The sequence below is a fragment of the Scomber scombrus genome, chromosome 3, assembly GCF_963691925.1.
Source record: "Scomber scombrus chromosome 3, fScoSco1.1, whole genome shotgun sequence".
In the NCBI taxonomy this organism is placed as follows: domain Eukaryota; kingdom Metazoa; phylum Chordata; class Actinopteri; order Scombriformes; family Scombridae; genus Scomber; species Scomber scombrus.
The window spans coordinates 17,249,159-17,268,015 of NC_084972.1; the positions used below are offsets into that span (position 1 = coordinate 17,249,159).

Genomic DNA, 18,857 nt, shown 5'->3' on the forward strand with positions numbered 1-18,857 from the left:
TGATCCAGTTCCCAGAGTTCTCCATTTCTTAAGCTGATCACACAACAGGTGGGGACACATGAAGCTGAAATCAGCTGAGACAAAGTCAAAAAGGAAGTGAGTATGTTGTGACTCACAGTGAGTGACACTAATAGTTTTGTGTACGTGAACATTTTCATGCAGTTATACTCCCTTTAACCTTACCTAAAGTATTAAATTTTGTTCCCAAAATTGGGAAAATACTGTAATTTGTTCATCTCTTCTCATATAGACTGGTGCCTTCTGCATTGGGAATTTTAATGTAAATCGGGTTTGCTTAACTTAAATTGCTTAACATGTTAACACCTGCAAACAGAGGACTACTTGTATGAGCATTTTCCAAAATCCGGCAGAGAAAAAAAGTAGGTGTAGTGCTTTGATGCATTTCCAATTAAATCTGATATTTTCCAGTGTTTTTATAAAGGCTGTCACACATTCCCAGAAATAAACTTACTGTATCACCTGTAAAATGGGAATTACATTAATATTGTCATACTTCCTGCCAGTCAATCGGCCTCCTCTTTCTTTTTTTATAGTTACGTCATAAGTATAATCATACATCATGAACAAGCAGCCAAAATATTATGACTGGGCTGGTTTGTCGTCGTAAGAGGTGACAGTTACGCAATTGTGGGTGAGGACTCCTCATAAGAGCGTGTGAGGGATGACGGGAGCGCATTGACTCTGAGGAGCTCGGAAGTAAACACACGAGATGATTTGGACCATTTTTCTGCTCTGTCAAGCTGCCCTGCTGTATTTCATTCTCACACACAGAACCAGGTAAGTTACTCTGTGTGTCACCTGTGTTGTCCTTGATGCATTGTATATTTGCTTAGAGCGAGGAAAGCATAGGGAGTTTAACTTTATGACACTGAAACTGTTTGGTTTTTTTTGTTTTTATTTTATTTATTTATTTCCTTTTAATATTCCTATTTAATATTTATATTTGTCTGACTTTGACCCAGTGTATATTGTGCATGATACAAATGATAGCGTGAATCATTGACTGGTTTAAAACCAATTTTACGCCACTTAGAACAGGTCTTGAATAACAATACTTTTGTGATAATGATAATTATCAAGGACCTGCCACGCGTTTTATCTTCGCACTTAGGCAAACCCATTTCATCTTTGTTGGCTCAGGTTCTGTCCACGCAGGTTAAAGGAATGTCGCTAAACCACTACAGCGTTAAACTACTAAAGATAGATGGGTCACGAGAAAGCTTAACACATCACTGGCTTTTGTTTTTCTTTTGAGAAATTAAAAAAAAATCTGTGATGTAATTATATTTTTTCAGCTAATCCCTGCTATTGTTAACACTGACCTTTACCTCAAACTACAATTTCATGATAAATAATTTGTCATACAAACACAGACTGCACTCTGTACACTGATAGCAGATGGAAACCCAAAAAGCAATTTTGTTTTTTCCACTAAAAGACAATAAGGGCTTTGCATTTGCCAAATGAGATAATGTTGTATTTGACCAGGACTGCCTGTTTAGGAAATACTGTCATGTCAGCAGTGTTGGGGAGATTTAAACTACATGTAGTTGAACTACATAGCTTAACTACACTTTGCTGTAGCTTGCTGGTAGTTAAACTACATTCATATTTTGTGCTGCGTCAAGTATTTCAACTACTTTTTGGGTCCTTTTTGTAGTTTAACTACTCAGTTTACAAACTACAATTTTGGCCAATAACCTGAAATATTTTTTATAAAAAAAAGACCTATATAATATACATTTTATTTTACCATTATTGTGTTCCAGAATTCTCTTTGAAAAAAGGCATTTTCTCTTTATATTACCCAACATGTCTATGGTGAACCTACAGTATGTTGACCAAAAATGTCACCTTTTTTTCTTTAAAAAAATCAAACTGAGTTGAGAGGCATATTTCTGGTTGCATGTGAATTTTTTGTCGGCTATTATATTTTGTTTTATACACCACATGTTGATTTATTTAACGCTGAGTTAAATGAGTATAATGAGTATAAGTAGTTGCTAAAGCTACTTTTTTTTAGCTGTAGTTTTACAAACTACATTTCTCCAGGGGTAGCAATGCAGTTGGTTCAAACTACTTCCAGGCTGAACTACATGTAGTTTTACAAGCTGCACTTGCAAAGTAGCTTCCCCAACACTGCATGTCAGGAGGATGAAGTTTCAAACAGCGATATAGAGCTCCTTGAATTAGCAATATGCCCATATATTTATTTGATAATCAGTTTTCCTTTTTGTTTTTATGTTTTTCTTTAGATCCAAGAGTGAGCCACCTTTAGACAAAGGTGTCATCCCATGGTTAGGCCACGCACTTGAATTTGGTAAAGATGCCTCCAAGTTCTTGAACCGAATGAAGCTGAAACATGGCGACATTTTCACAGTGAGTAGAAGAAATTTAAAGAAGACGAACATTTGGCAAAACAATCTCTCTTCTGTAGATGTTTTGAATGTCTAGTGTCACTTTAAGGATGTGGCCTCCCTGTTGGACCTAAAGTTGAGCTTCACAGTCTTTACAAGGTTCATAAAAAATAAAACATTTAAATAAATACAACTCCAATAACTGGACACATTCACTCTGATGAGAAAGATAGTGTGATTCTATTAAAAGCCAAACATCTACAAAATAGACGTCAAGATGGTTTTGCTGTTTCCAATGACAAACAATGAACTTACAATGGAATTTTACAATAGATGACAGTGGATGCTTGGTCAGTTTTGATGCTAAATTTGGAGGCATTGCGCCAGAAGAAGAGAGAAGTTCTTTATGTGAAGTGTAAAATAGACTTGTCATACAATATAATCTGGACGAGACTAATAGCCCTTCAACCTCTCCAAATATCATTTACAGATGCAGGAACAAATTACAAAATGTTATATTTTTTGTGATATTAACAAGTCGTTTTCTTATTAAAATAATTTAGTTTTGTCTTCATTTAAGATTAAGCGGATATTGTAATGGCTGAGAAATGTAGTGAACTAGTGAATTTGCTTTCCTTAAAACTTAAAATTGTAGTAGTTAAGATATAAGCTGTATAACCGTAATCACAACTAGTTATTGTGATGCAAAATATTTGTAAATGATCATTTTCAATGCTTTTAACATTCTGTATTTTTAACTAATAAGTAGTTACAAGCATGCATTACTCATCTGCCTCTGCATTATACCTGCATCTCATACTCTTCTGCTCTGACATTGTGTGTAGGTGCGTGTCGCTGGGCGTTACGTGACAATCCTGCTGGATCCACACTCATACGACTCAATAATCAATGACTCCGAATCCCTGGACTTCACACGCTACGCACAGGTGCTCATGGAGAGGATTTTCAACTTGCGACTGCCATATCACCAGCCGGCCAAAGAAAAAGCAATGATGAAACAGTATGTCCTCATCAATTAATACTCTGCACACTGAATTTTTTTTCTTCATTTTCAGGTTATATGGAAGTGAGATTTGTTTTTGGAAATCTGTCTGCTTCACTTGAAGTCTCATGAAAACATTTCAGGGGATTTTTCTGTGGCATGTTTCCCATTTTTACAAATCTGTTTTTAGAGCTTCTTGTTTTGTTTTCATCAGAGTTAAGTGTATTTGCCTTTGCCCTCCTTTCTTTGCTACTCGTGTGACCACTTCACCTAGAAATTTGCTAAATACCAACATTACCTGAGGGGAAACATAGGTAGGGTTAAGTCCACAAGTGAGCTTTAGCAATGTGTGTCAGTTAGAAATTACACAATTTTCACAACACTGTCATTCAGTGCAGGATGATTAACAGGACTCCTTGACTGTGCAGTAGTTGACCTTTTCTTCTTTGTACCCTCTCACCTATTGTCTCCGCAGGCACTTCTTGGGAGGGAATTTTACTGCCCTCAACAGCACCATGAGCAGGCATTTGCAGGCCTTGCTGAAAGCTGAGATGCCAGGGAACCAGAAAGACTGGAAAGAGGAGGGGCTGTTCAACTTCTCTTACGGCACACTCTTTAAGTATGTACACCCACACACTATGTTAAAGGAAGCATGTCAAAGGCATTCAGATAAACAGTTTACACACCAGTCAATCCTGTGGTCATCTGTTTGTAAACACAATGAGAATAATGTAGGATGACGCTGATCTTTCACGCAAATGTTCGAGGACACCTTTGTGGTTGAACATGCGACTTATTTATAGCCGAGCGGATGTGAATCAAAATGTAGCTTGTCTTTTGTAGCTTTCACGATATGAGGTATCATTAGTAAACAGAGAAGAGAGTCGAGTCAGACCAGAATACATCTGGAATGTGAAACAGTATATGATAGTAATGTATAGGAGGAGATCCTTTATGTTGCGTGGGCCGGTGGAAAAATTCCTGCTGAAAGGGAACTGCTCTTCAGTGATGGCATTGAAATGGAAAAACTATGTGGGCTGGTTATCTTTCCATCAAAAGAAAAATGGGTGCCATTCATCAGTTGGAGGCTCACACACTTCCCCACACTTTGTATCTCTACTTTGCAGGGCGGGGTACCTGACACTTTTTGGAGGAGAACAGAACAACAACAGCACAGACCCATTAAAAGTCTACAAGGAGTACCGGGTGTTTGATGGTCTGTTAACCAAAATGGCGAGGGGCACATTGAAGCCAGGTAATAGCACACTAACAACTCTCACAGTTAACCGCTAAAAAACGTCACACACCCACTGATATGCATCAAGTGATAATCAGTCAAAGAAAAATTGTCTGAAAGCACAATTGAACTGTGATTAAATGGTAAAAGTTGCTCTGAATGTCTCTCCAGTTTGATGCACATGAGGTCACTGGCATTACAAGCCATGAGTCAGAGGAAGATGTAACTTGTGATATCACTGTTAACATTTATCACCATGTCTCCCGCTGTGCTTTGACATCATCAGTGGAGGCTCCCTCAGCTTTGTTTTGTGGTTACCATGGCAAGTTTCACAAACTAATCAGTTGCTTACATAGCGTCTAAAGATTGTTAGAGGTCTGTTTGTGTTTTTTGAGACTTTTTATGAGCCACAGTTCATCATCACTGTCCTCTACAGACTGTGATCTAACTTACGTACACACAGCTAACTACGTACACCTTACTACCCCCAGGCCTCGACTTCTTTTGTGTACGTTGTTATTGTTGATGATCACATCTGTTGCACCCATACTACACAAGATAGTCAGCCAATCACAATATTATTTCATACCTCCTCCAGTTGTGGCTGGTTCTCCTCCCTCCTTTTGCGTACATTTATATCTGTTTATTGATCTAGCATTCATTCATTGACAATCAGATTGAGCTCAACTTTTGATGTTTTACCTGTGACTCACCTCATTTTTTATGTTTATCTGTGCATGACAGAGGAGAAGAGGACAGCACAGACTGTTCGGCAGAGGCTGTGGGAGCTTTTGGCTCAAGCAGGTCTGACTGAGGACTCAGGGTCGAATCCTTGGCTTCATGCCTATAGGCGGCTCCTGCAGGAGGAGGGGGCTGATGAGGAGATGCAAAAGAGGGCTATACTGATGCAACTCTGGGCCACACAGGTCAGTGAGATGTCAGAAGAAAGGCATGACGTACAAAGAAACCATTTCAGTTAGTGATCAGAACAGGAGATTAAACAAGGTGCCTGCGTAATCAGATTAACTCGATGCATTCATTTCTGTGAGGTTGTTTCTGTCTGAGAGGTTCCCAAAGAGACTTGAATTCCAAACGACATAGAGTTGCAGTACTCCTCTTCGGCACTTGAGTGTGCTGTTTACCTCTGCTTTCACAGCAAAACCAGAAAGAGCCTCAGGAATATAAGATAAAGGATTGTAACTGAACACAATGTCAGCCTCGAGACTACTTTTTGTCATGTTTGGACTGTTGTCATGTTCACTATTTCATACCTCAATTAAACAACCTAATTGATATTTGTCACTATAGTACACAGTTAAATGTGTTTCTCCTAAATGATCTGTGTGTGAAATGAGTCAAAAAGCAATTTCTATAATTAATCAAAATCCTTTGCATTGCTTTATTGAATGTTTAACAAGCTGGTGTCAGACTATAATTACACCTTCTCCCATTGGAAAAAAAGCCTTGAATGGGATTTTTGTTGGTCTTGACTTGTGGTTTTCTCACATCAAACTGAATTGACTCATATGGTCTTGCCTATAGTCCTGCTGGAAGTCTTTATTGCATCAAAGGTGTTACTTCAACATTTGCCTTGCCCTGTGGACTGCTTATTCATCTTCTTCTTTTTTTGCAGTTGTCACAATGATGCATCTCCATTTGATTGCAAATGTTGAGTCACTAGTTAAGTCACATTTTCAATTCCCCCAAAACTTCAGATGTCAACACTTTTTTGCATGATCGACTTGGACATTCAGAGAAGAAGGGACAATTAAAGCAGCAATAACTAACTGTTGTAAATATTTAGTACAAACAAACAATAAAATATTTATATATCTATGCAAGGTCTCATACACTGAGATCTGTGATACATCTGCCAAAAGTTTAGAAGGCATGTCATGGCCTTGTAGCGTATATGTTAATGAGGACAGAAGTTCTGTCATCAGCAATGTACATGTTCTGTAAATAAAGCATTAATTAGACTTTGTAGTGTATTTGCAGTGATTTAGAAGGCAATTTCATGGTCATTTATTCACTATATTATATTTGCATTGTTCACTATTTTATGTAACTACTCCTGGCAGACAGTTCTGTTGTTTGCCGTAAAACTAAATAGTGACAATGCCCTGCCCTTGGATGCAGGCAGATGGCAGGGGACCTCAGGTTTCAAATGGCTTTCCTTTTTAAGTAAACCATTACTGCGCTGTGTTTTACTGGTAGTGAGACTATCCAGAGCACTGCTCTTCTCATCTCAGACACATTAAAGGAAGCCGTACCTTTTTAATCTCATCAGCGCTAATAATTCATTAGACTTTTTGATTCAATTAAAAATGTGTGCTTTTGTTTAAGCTCTAGTAAAACATCACTAGTACTATGAGTGTCATGTGATGTTCTTATTTGCTATTACCAAATAACCACCTGTGCTATCGCTATGCAACGGCAGAGTGAGAGAGACAACCTTATCACCATGCTCATATGAGTCTGTTTGTTTTCAGGGTAATGTAGGTCCTGCTGCATTTTGGCTGTTGGGTTTCTTGTTGACCAATCCTGAGGCTCTGACAGCGGTGAGGAGGGAGTTTAACACGATTTCACATACGGAAACATCAGAGGCTTGTCTGCTGGATGGACCTGTGAACACCCCTGTGTTTGGTGAGGGCTAAATCCCAGATTTATGTAAACAGGTTGGCGTTTATTGGTAGAATGGTTTTCTTTTTGTCCACAAGATGAGGTAGAAACAAAAGTCTTTATTTACAGTTAAATATATTTATAGAATGCAACATATTGTCCATATAAAGTGTAACAAGGTTTAAAATATATTACAAACAAATCATATCCATATCATATTTGAAAGAGAATTATACAGCTAAAAGCACATCAAGATGCAAAAAAAATCAAGAAATTAGCTGTTTATGAATAAACTGTATGAATCCAAATTAAGAGAATAATGTGCAATTTAATGACTATCTTTGATCTGTAATCTGAGAGACTAAAACTGAAAATAGACGAATGCCACAGAAATGCATGTAAACAAACATGCATATGACCTCTGTATTTGTTCTTTCTCAGTTGCTCATAACCTTTCTTTCTACCCATTCCCAGATAGTGCCTTGGAAGAGACACTCAGACTCACTGCTGCCTCCTTCATCACCAGAGAGGTAGTGCAGGAAAAAACCTTCCACATGGCTAATGGCCAAGAGTACCTGCTGAGGAGAGGGGACAGGGTGTGTTTGTTCCCCTTCAACAGCCCTCAAATGGACCATGAGATTTACCACGAGCCACAGGTTTGTAGTCCTGTCTTGTTTAAATAATGGCTTTCCTGTTCTCAACCTCCCCACTTCATCAAAACCCACCTGTGCTGCCAATAGGAATAGTAGTAATTGTCTTAGGGACTAGTTGGAGGCAGATTTAAGTGTAATTAGCATCTGTAGTTGTTTATATAAGGTGGAATCAACGCCTACACAAAGCTGACCCTGTATTACCTATAGTGAAAGGTCAAACCCAGAGCTGTGAACCATTGAGGGATTAGCCGAGCACTTGAACAGAAACAAAGCTAATAGGCGTGGGAAAGACACTGCAAGACTACATTATAAAAATCTGTCCACCATAAATAAGACAAGTAAACAGTCATTAAATGTTATCATTAATTGCTGCATGCATCTCATCTCTGCTGTGCAAAAATGTTAATTATTTTCCAGAAATACAAGTACGATCGCTTCCTGAATGAAGATGGATCAGTGATGAGAGATTTTTATAAAGGAGGGAAGCGGCTGAAATATTACACCATGCCATGGGGAGCAGGGGCCAATGGCTGTGTGGGAAAACAGTTTGCCATCAATACCATCAGACAGTGAGTATCCTTGAATTAGCGTGCAACATAAATGGTCAAAAACGTACACAGTGTAGGAGTTTGTTCTTTTTATTTCTGTATGAATGTCCTAATTTTGTGTTTTATGTGCGTTTATTCTCCAGGTTTGTCTACATGGTGTTGACTAACTTCGATTTGGAGCTGTGTGACCCTAATGCTCAGATGCCAGACGTAAATCCTGGTCGTTATGGATTTGGGATGCTGCAACCAGAGGGAGACTTGCTTGTCCGATATAAAACGAGGAATACACACTAGGACTTTGAGATCACATCAAAACACATATTTTTATGTACATTTCAGCACATGCACATTGTTTATAAGCTGTCTATATGCCCTTTTTACTTTTGTATTCTATATTTATATCATGCAGTATGTAATTATTTTGTTATTTAACAATAAATGTAAATAATATATTATGTATGATATTGTGTTTCAAATTTTCTTTGAGTCTTTCCATCTTCTTAAAAATGGTTCAGGTCATTTACAGCCATAAATTAATGTGTCTGCACCCCATGTAAGTATTGTGTGAGTAAAACTAAAATAATGATACGTTGTAAATTTGACAACATTTTGAGGAGTTGTACGAACTCTGGATAAAGGGTCTATGGTGAGCACGAGTGTAATGAGGGGACTGCCTGTACTGTAAACAGAGCCAGCCACACATCTGTCACACTGACACATGCCTGCTGTTTGCAGAGAGAAGCTGAGTGGAAAGTTTAGATGTGTATGTTGTTTGGAAAGCAGCTGATCACATGTGCTAGCAGGAGCAGATCCACTACAGATTGTAAGGTTAAAAAAAAGTACTCTTATTCCTACTCACATTTCAGTGTTTCGGCCAGTTTGTTTCATGTTTACCCCATGATGTGATAAGATCATATCAAAGTATGGATAAAATCCCACCCAGTAGAATGTTGCCTTAGTTTGTGTGTCCTAAGTGATGATTCCTGTTTTGTGGATTAATGGAACCAAACCAGCCACACTGTCTTTGCCAAGACTGTGAAAAATATTATTGAACAGACATTCCTTAAATGATGCATTGTATTTTATTGCCATTTTTCATGACAGCATATTTACATTCACTCATTCAATAAAAAAGATCATTATAATATTTATATGAGCACTTACAACAAGTCTGAATCTTAATAGTGGTTTACTGCATTTCACCTTTTAGTACTTAACTAGCATAGCAATAGGAACATGTGGTGTGTGGTCGCCTAAATTTGATCTGCAATAATCCCACTAGAAACAGTGCATCGTAATAGCATTATTATAATAGCTGTATGTCTACTATAACTTTCTGAAGTAAAATATTTGAAGGCCTGTAACACCGTTTCCTACACACTGCTGCACAAAGCAGAATCACAGTTTATTGTAGATACCCTTAGCTGTGGCTCTGCGAGGGTTAAACTCACACAGGCTGCGCCGCTGGAGGAGCCTCGGTGAAATCAGCCCCTGCAGGATTCCGTTCACAGTCACAGGCGCCGGCCAGCAGTCACACACACTCACTCACTCACACACACACACTCACACACGCACACACACACAGACACACACTGTGATCAGGTAGAGGAGAGCTACTGAGAGTATCCCCGGCTGCTCTTTGGAGTCGACTTGTTGATTCTCCCCAGGAGGGGTGGTCAAAGCAGACTGGATGTGATATCGATGTAAAAATGATTATATTTCTCGACATGTCGGGAGGTAGCACATGATGCCTCCATCAGCTCCCAGCAGAGCACCGGAGACCTGGACGGGCATAAGTTTTAACGCGTACTGAAATGTTGCTGATGTTCGACCACGAGGAGAATCGGGATATACTGTACGGGAGACACGTATGTATCATATTTCATTATTGTGTTTACATCTATATTTGCCTTCAGGTTTTTTTGCACTTGGTTTCAGTTGGATATGTCTTGTCCCTATTTTGTTTAGCTGGTCACCTTTGTACCATCTGGTTGACTGTCAGCTCGTGTAGATAAATCGAAATGCACTTCTTTTGCATGACTCAGACATGCGCAAAGTAATGTAGTAATTTGGCTCGGCTAAAATTAACTTTATATATCAATGCTTGTCTTTTGAAAATACACGATTCTCGACACAGGCAAATATATACCACTGCCTAAACTTGTGGGGAGATAATATGTCATGGCCTCTTAATCAAAGTTGATAATCGGTGTTAGTCCTGCTCAATAACCCTTTAGAGAACAGTTCAGTAACACATTCACATTTCTCATTCACAACTACGCGTGCATTTATGAAGTGGGATTGACGGCTGTCCCACTCGAGCTGGGACGTTTCAGCACCAGAATCCGTGGACAGCGACGAACTGCAGAGTGACAGACAGGCGTTTCAGCACTGGACAGCGCTCACAAGTAGAGTCCAGTTTATCATTGGCCCGGCTCTCCTCCCCCACCGCCACCCTTGTCAGCAAGAAAAGCGGCTGTGCATCTTAAAGCTGATTAAAATATCTATTTGGTTCTCTGATGAGTGGATAAACCACCTGACATTGCTCCTGTAGGACACCGGCAGTGCCAGTTTAACAGCAAGTAAATCATTTCTTTCTTCTTTTTTTTCTTTTACTACAGCCACAGGAAAAGAGGACAGACCCTGATGCGGTCTTCTGCAAGACCATGTCTTCTTAATCTACCAGACTGTATCTTCCAGTCTTTTAAAGTGACCGAGTGACTTTGAGTCATGATGAAAAAAGGGGTGTCTCGGTCGGCCTCGCCACCGGATACGATGGACATCATCCGGAGCAAAAACCACTCACGCCGAGTGAAACTCAACGTTGGGGGTCTCATCCACGAAGTCCTGTGGAGGACTCTTGACAGGCTGCCCCGCACAAGACTGGGCAAATTGAGAGATTGCAACACCCACGACTCTATCATGGAGATATGCGACGACTACAGTTTGGATAACAACGAGTACTTTTTCGACAGACACCCAGGCGCATTCACGTCCATTCTGAACTTCTACCGCACTGGAAAGTTGCACATGATGGAGGAAATGTGCGCCCTGTCATTCAGCCAAGAGCTGGATTTCTGGGGCATCGATGAGATCTACCTGGAGTCTTGCTGCCAGGCCAGGTATCACCAGAAAAAGGAGCAAATGAACGAAGAGCTCAAAAGAGAGGCTGAGAACATGAGAGAGAGGGACGGCGAGGAGTTTACCACCACATGTTGTTCCGAAAAGAGGATGAAACTTTGGGATCTCTTGGAGAAGCCAAGCTCATCGTTTGCTGCTAAGGTATAGTGTCCAACACCGCATTTCACCCTGCTCTTCTTATTGCCACACTGCCAAGACATATAAGTGAAAGTAGTATGTAACCCACAGAGGATAGCAATGGATTGCTGCGAACAGGCCTATATTTCTTAAGTTTTAAGCAATGATTTCCATCAAGTGGGCCCTAATGAGGGTTTAAATTTAGAAGATAGTTAAAACAAAAATGAGAAAAAGGGAGCATGAGAATTTTAACATCCAGAGGCGAGTATAAATCTCTCTCTGAGGCTGGTTCTATCTGATGTCTGCCTTTCTTTTAACCTGAATCAGTGCTTTTAATCTGTCATTTTCAGCAGCCCTAGTGCAAGAGGGAGAAGGAATGAGGGAAAGAAATGTTGTTATACCCGCAGGTGAAAGTCAAAGCTTTCTGCAAAATGTTGCTTATTCATCTCTGTGTGTAAGAGTATCATTTTGGAAACTGATTTTGTTCCTCCACATAAATCAATAATCTTAACTAGGTGTGCTTTCCTGAGAAAGAAAGACTTTAGTGCCGTTCATCTAGCGAGTCAATTAAACCCCCTATGTTGGTGCTTTTTTAGATGAATACATGACAGCCCTCATTGTCTCCCTTTATTGGATTTAGTCAGTTCCCAGCTCCCAAGCCAGTATTGTCTGCATGCAGCTCTCTTTGGGTATTTATTGAATGTTTGTTTTTTATTGGCAGCACCAAAGAGGATGGACAGACTGACACTTTTATTTGATTAGTTCTATGTCAAGACTGAAAGAAACCCTACTACACAAATATGTATTTTTAGACCATCACCTCCTTTCAACAGTCTCCCCTCTTGGCTTCATTAGCCAACCTCTGCTTCATTTCCAGCCCTGTATTCAATCATCCAGTTCATTAACAGGCTCATAGCTCACACTCCAGGAACAAGAGCGCCTCATTTTGCTGGATCAATGGATATAGTCATGTTAACAGCATTTTTAAGTGAACTGACTTTGGCAAAGATGTGACTGGGTCAATTTCCAATTAAAATCTTAAATATCTATCTCACTGCATATTACCGAAACAACAACTGTTTTGGGAATCTGCACATTATGGGATGTTGCCCTTTTCAATCACTCAACCTATACCGGGGGAAGTGAATGACAACAGTTCAGCATATTCTGAGTTACACTTCCAAAGAGGATGTCAAGTTTTACTCATTCAGATTTAAATTGAAATTACAGTCTCACCATGCCTGGCATCGATATATTGAGCACAGAAACACGTTTCAAAGACAGCAGACGATCTCTGTGGCATAGCATGCTTGGCATTCAAGATGCCATGGTTGAATCATTGCTCAAAGAAATCTCAATGCATCATTTATTCAACTCATTTTTTGAAAGAATCTGCTCCATCCCTGACTTTGAATAACTAATACTCCTAATTATTTTTCTTAATTATTCAATCACAGTTCTTAAACACATGCTCCATTTAAGACACTTAGTACACCTCAGTTCTCTCTGTAGCTTTCTAAAACCATTAACCGCAGAAACAAAGTATAACTTTACACACAATCCTCTGGTATTCATGCCGACTGACAGACCCAGTTGGAGCAAAGTAACCACTGTGTTAGATTAACAAGAAAGCAAAATCTGACCTTTACACCTCCTTTCAAACTGTAATGCTAATGCTGCTGAAATCTGCTGAAATCTATTGTAGCTGAGGCTATTAATCATCCTTTTCTGTTTTATTTCAAAACTATCCACTTCTTTTGATAAGTGGCAATTTTTATTCTTACATTTATTTAACTAGTTGAATTTTTTGAATGGGGTGATTTTGTTAAAAGTTGTTTTTTTCTGATAGAACTCAGGTTATATTTGCAGATGGTATCTGATCAGTCACATTCAAACGGACAGAGGGGTTCCTCAAGGGTCTGTATTGGGTTTTCGATTCTTGCCACTTTATATTACTAATACATTTTTTTCAGATAAAGACATTATCTTAAAATAATCTTAAAAAATAATGACATGGCGTCATTATGCAGACGACAACATCTTGTATACACCAGTCGAATCCATTAATAGATGACAGAGTGCTTTTGATGTTCTTCATGTTTTACTCATCATCCTCTGTTTTAAAATGCTTATTAAACTATGTTTTATTTACACAAACACATACTGCAGCTATTTCATGTGAACTTATGAAAAATGGACATAGAGAAATCATTTACCAGGTCTGGTTTAACTTTAAGACTTTCAAAGTAGAATATTATGTCCTGTTAGATAATACTAGTCAATGCTAATATTTAATGTTTGTTTTTGAATTATGCTGACCATCTTTCATTTAGCTATTCTCAGGTGTCTTATGATAACAAACTTGATTTCAGTGACACTACCTGAGCAAGTATTTTAATCTGAATCTTTACTCAGGTCTACTGATGTTTACTGAGCTCACGGGATCATGAATTAATTATTTCTTTATTTTGTAATAAAGACGGTACAGAATATGACTAAATATTAATAGTTTGTAACAGTGTTTGCATTGCAAATTTGAAGGACGCTCATGACATGGTCCATTACACAATAATGCATTAAGAATCAGCACTATTTGCATTTATGCAATATTTTCCATAGTGCAAAAGAGCCCAATTCTTCCCCATGGCATGTCCCTATCTGCACACAAGCTCCCATCTTCAGCTAAACGCTTTTTAACTGTACATGCTGTACAGTCTGTACATTTAAGGTACTCAGAAACTTTTGAATGAAAGTGGGGACATGAAGGGGTTGTTTGACAAATAGGGCCATTGCCTCATGGTTTAATTTTCCATATGACACAGAGAACAGTAAAAATGTCAAATTGAGGTTAAATGGCCGCAATTAAATGCGGTCTTGTTTCTGGAGTTTAATTGAAGAGTTTCATCGGTGACACGGATTTTTCCAAAACACATATTCCGCCTCATTTATTTTTCAGTGCTGATTAAATTTTAATTTCACATTAATAACGCTTGACTAATGCCGGAGATAGAAGGTGTGATCCAGAATATCTATAGCTCCAGATGTCACCTCATCCTGGACCTTTAGGAGTTATAACCTCCCCAAAAATACACATAGGCAGCAGAGCTTGCTGTCAAAGGAGCCATTTTTCACATCAAAGCAGCAGTGAAGGACACCATGTGCATGTGCAGCACTTGATAGTCTGTCTTTCTGCTTGAAAGTGTTGAGGTGCTACTGAATAGTTTTAGGCCCAATTGAGTGTGCATTTCTACACGCTAAATTATTTAGCATAACAATATGGACTCCTGGAAACAGGCAAAGCTCCCAGGTAATCATTTCATCAATAAAAGATAAGTTCTTGTTGATACAGAGCAGTGAGTGCTGAATACATATTTTGTCATTTTTAGCGTAGCCCATTCGGAGGAAAGGACAAGCAGGTTGTGAATGAAACCTGCCTATGTAATACAGCATGTCTCAACATGCCTCTGTTGCTCAGCAATCCCTAAGGTGCAGTTCAGTCTCGGAGGGATCACAGTTGCCCTATAAATCACTCCCAGGGGTTTTGGCATTAAAACCGTCACCATTGTAAATTCTGAAAATAGCTTAATTTAAAGCCCCTTAATAACTACCATCTCATTAGTGCATTTTTATGAGCAATGAACATGATTTTAGTGTCTGTGTTTTTGTCTGTACTCTTCTTGCTGCTTTTGTGTAGGTGGGGTTCAATCGAAAGAGGTGATGTCACATACTTCCAGGAACCAATCGGAATGAAGCAGTATTTGAATCATCTGATGACAGTTGGTTGAGAGGGTGCTTGCTTATGTTGCCAGACCAGTCAATCAAATATGATCAGATATTTTGGACTTAAACTTTGATTGTGACTTATTTAGTCATCAATATTGTTATAGATGTGTGTTGTTGAGAAATAGATTTTAAACCATGTTTCCATGTGAGTGAACTTTAGTCAGTTTCAGCGTTACCTTTCAGAGTTTTAATATTTTTAACAGTATTATTACAAAGATAGATACAATTATTACCAGAATATCCCAATAAATGTACAGTACCTCATAGTCAAGCTCATATGCCTCAATCAAGACATCATGATTCTGGATCAGATTAATTGTTCTTTTCTTTCAGCATCACTTAAACCTTTAAGGCCTTGGTGTGTGTAAACATTTTAAACACAAGCAACACCCCAGAGCTTAGAAAAAGAGAAGACTAACGTGTTTTTTCATATTGAAAACACATCGATACTGATCAAAATCATTATGCCAAGACAATTGATTTGTTGTTGATACTGTTTTACAGTACCACTTTTTGGTAAAATGAATTCTGATCGTGAAATTCCTGTTAAGTTTCAAGAGTTTCAAATAATAATGTTGACACATGCAGCTTTTGCGTAAGAGACTTTTTTGATACTTTGACACTGTGGGAATTTGAATTCCTGTCTCCTAAAAGCCTTGCAGCGCTCTCTACACTCAGTAAAGCTTTGGCCCAGAACAGGATACTGAGCTATAAAAACTGACACTTACTTCTTTTTGCCTTGGCAGAGGCTGTTTGAACTAATTGCATGGAAAGTTCTCCTCTCAGTTATCCAGAGACAGCCGTGACTAGAGGCAGTTAACTGCACTTCTTACTGCACATCAGATATGCCCGATTGACTTCACTGTGAGCACTTTGCTTTGTTGTTTGTGAAGTCTGCGATTACTCTGTGCGCCTTGGTTATGGCTCTGTGTGGTGTCAGGGTGGAGCGACCCTCTGTGTTCTGTTACTTGCGGCTAATTCACCCCATACTGCCTAGCAGACCACTTTTGGTAAGAATGGGAGAAAATCGATGGCAAAGACATTAAGATGTAAGGCAAGCTGAGTTGAGTGAGGACACACCCTGACCAGCCATTAGAGAGGGAAGACGTGTGAATTCCCATGGACCACTGCAGGCTGCATGAGGGAGTGCAGTCACTCATGCTAACCTCTATTGCGGTATCACATGCAGTGCAGTGAGATGCGGCACTACAGTCACAGTGATTATATGATCTCTGTTGTTATTTTCAGCAGTAGCTCCAAGTAATAGAGCAGTGAGGTTCCTCTGTCTCTTCTCTCTTCACTGCCTTTCTTTCACTCTATGTGTGTGTGTGTGTGTGTGTGTGTGTGTGTGTGTGTGTGTGTGTGTGTGTGTGTGTGTGTGTGTGTGTGTGTGTGTGTGTGTGTGTGTGTGTGTGAGATAGAGCGAATAACAAGGCATGGGGCTATCCAACAGGGTGAATTTCAGGAGTTGTTTTCCAGGGTTGTTGCTGGGTGACAGCAATTCTTCCGTTGTGCTTAGGTGAGCTTTGAATAGCCATAAATCAATGGCGCACAGTTTCACAGTGCCAGACTGATTGCAGTGCCATATATCGACAAGTGGGCTTATGCAGAATCATGAGGACTGTTTGAAAGATTGACAGAGGGAAACAAAGTGTCTCTGACTCTCTCTCTTATCATATCATCTTTCTGTTTCTGTTTTCCTCTATTGTACTCCCTTCGCTCATTATTCAAATCCAAGTAACGTAATCAGCATGTCTAAATGCATACAGATAATATCCTCATACTCTTGACACCCATGAAAATTCCCATTCTAGCTTTTAATTGTCAGCTGTCAGACCGACAGTTCCTCATGTACTTAGATGTGGATCCAAATTTAATATTTAAGTCAGTCTTAAAGTATTAATAATGGTAGCAATAAGTACAACTTTTTACCAATGCCACCAGTTGTTTTCTAATGCCTGCAAACATTACATACTCTTGTTATACACACTGAGATTGGGAATTGCCTGTTTTGTTTTCTGCTCAGCCTTGTTTCATGATATCTATCTTTGGCTTTGACTTTGACATCATGGGCTGCACTTGAAAAAGATCAGCTCTGTGCAATGGCAACCCTACAGACTCTTACAAAGCTCTGCTCTAAACTGAGACATTAGCATTATTGATTTAAACATGCCTTTGATGCTGTTTGATAAGCATGTGGAAACACAAGTGGAAATTTCACCTTAGAAAGTGAATTCCCATCAGAGTGGCTGCTAATCAATACAGAAAATCTGTCCATCTGTGAACTGCAGAGATGAGGATTAAATTGTTTGCGTTGTGGCCAGAGTGTGCTCCATATGCATCCTATTTGCTAAGCCTAAATGATTTCTCCAGAACTTCAAAGATGTATGTTACAATCACAGCTTCCACATGCATTAGAGTCACTGTTTTTTGTACACTTGAAGAATGGATGTTGTATTTCTCATGCCTGTGATGATAAATAAATTCACAGTTGAGGCACTACTCTTTCATTTCCTCAGAAATTACCAGTGAACTGTTTCCAAGAACATGATTCAGTTCCTGTGGTCGGTGACTTCTTCATTAATGGAGGTGCTGTGTTACCAGCCTGGACAGACTGCTTACTTTGCCTACAAGCAATCGTCTTCTTCTGCTGGACCTCTTTTGTGTTTGACTAATTGACTACATAAATGCTCATTATACATTATTTAATTTCCCCTGTGTGGTTGTACATTGATTCATAACACAGGCAGGAGAAAAGGCTTTTTTGTGGAAAAAATAGTCTTTATATATGTTTTAACAGCCTTGATTTCAATTGGGCCTATATGCATGGGGAGAGAGTTACATGGGATTAAGTGTTGTATAAGAGCATGAAATTTCCATCCGAGGTTATGACATGGAAAAATGAATTGCCGTTATGAGGTTTTCACATGACAACTGCAATATCTGTGTTTCAAAGTTAAAGCAGCTATAATCTATAAATCTTACATTAAAAATTGGTCAAATTGTGTGTATTTGAAAAGGGTCGTTCATGATAATGGATGCATAAAGAGTCTTTCAGCTCACTGTTTTGGTTTTTGGCCTGCAACTTTGCTGTTTTTGGTTACTCTGACTGCTCACATCATATTAAAAAAAAAATCAAGATTTTTTATTGAAAAAGCTCTGATAAACCCTCTGTTCGCTAACTGTTTGAGCATTTGGCAGCTGAAAATGTGCTATTATGGACACCACTGCTTTTCTTGGCAAGACACATTCTACTCTGCTTCTGACTGGCTAATACTCATTGCCTTCTGGGTTAGGTTTAGGCATGGGGAGTAAGATTGTTTAGGGTTAGGGGTAAGAATATCATTGTAAGCCAACCAGTGGCAGAGTAGGCAG

At 39.1% G+C, this 18,857-nt stretch overlaps 2 protein-coding genes across 2 annotated transcripts in view; both read left to right on the forward strand.

The window, feature by feature from the left end:
* Positions 1–705: 705 nt before the first annotated feature.
* Positions 706–8,896, forward strand: LOC133977776 (prostacyclin synthase-like). The gene is made up of 10 exons (XM_062416053.1): positions 706–798; positions 2,277–2,400; positions 3,224–3,399; positions 3,857–4,000; positions 4,509–4,636; positions 5,363–5,544; positions 7,111–7,264; positions 7,715–7,896; positions 8,311–8,462; positions 8,585–8,896. Exons 1-10 carry the CDS (start codon positions 731–733, stop codon positions 8,733–8,735), a joined length of 1,461 nt encoding a protein of 486 aa, XP_062272037.1. The 5' UTR covers positions 706–730; the 3' UTR covers positions 8,736–8,896.
* Positions 8,897–11,171: 2,275 nt separating this feature from the next.
* LOC133977472 (potassium voltage-gated channel subfamily B member 1-like) overlaps positions 11,172–18,857 on the forward strand; it is a 29,767-nt gene continuing 22,081 nt past the window's right edge. The window contains exon 1 of the mRNA XM_062415650.1: positions 11,172–11,723. Within this exon, the coding sequence (XP_062271634.1) occupies positions 11,172–11,723 (552 nt within the window). The remainder of the gene's footprint in view (positions 11,724–18,857) is intronic.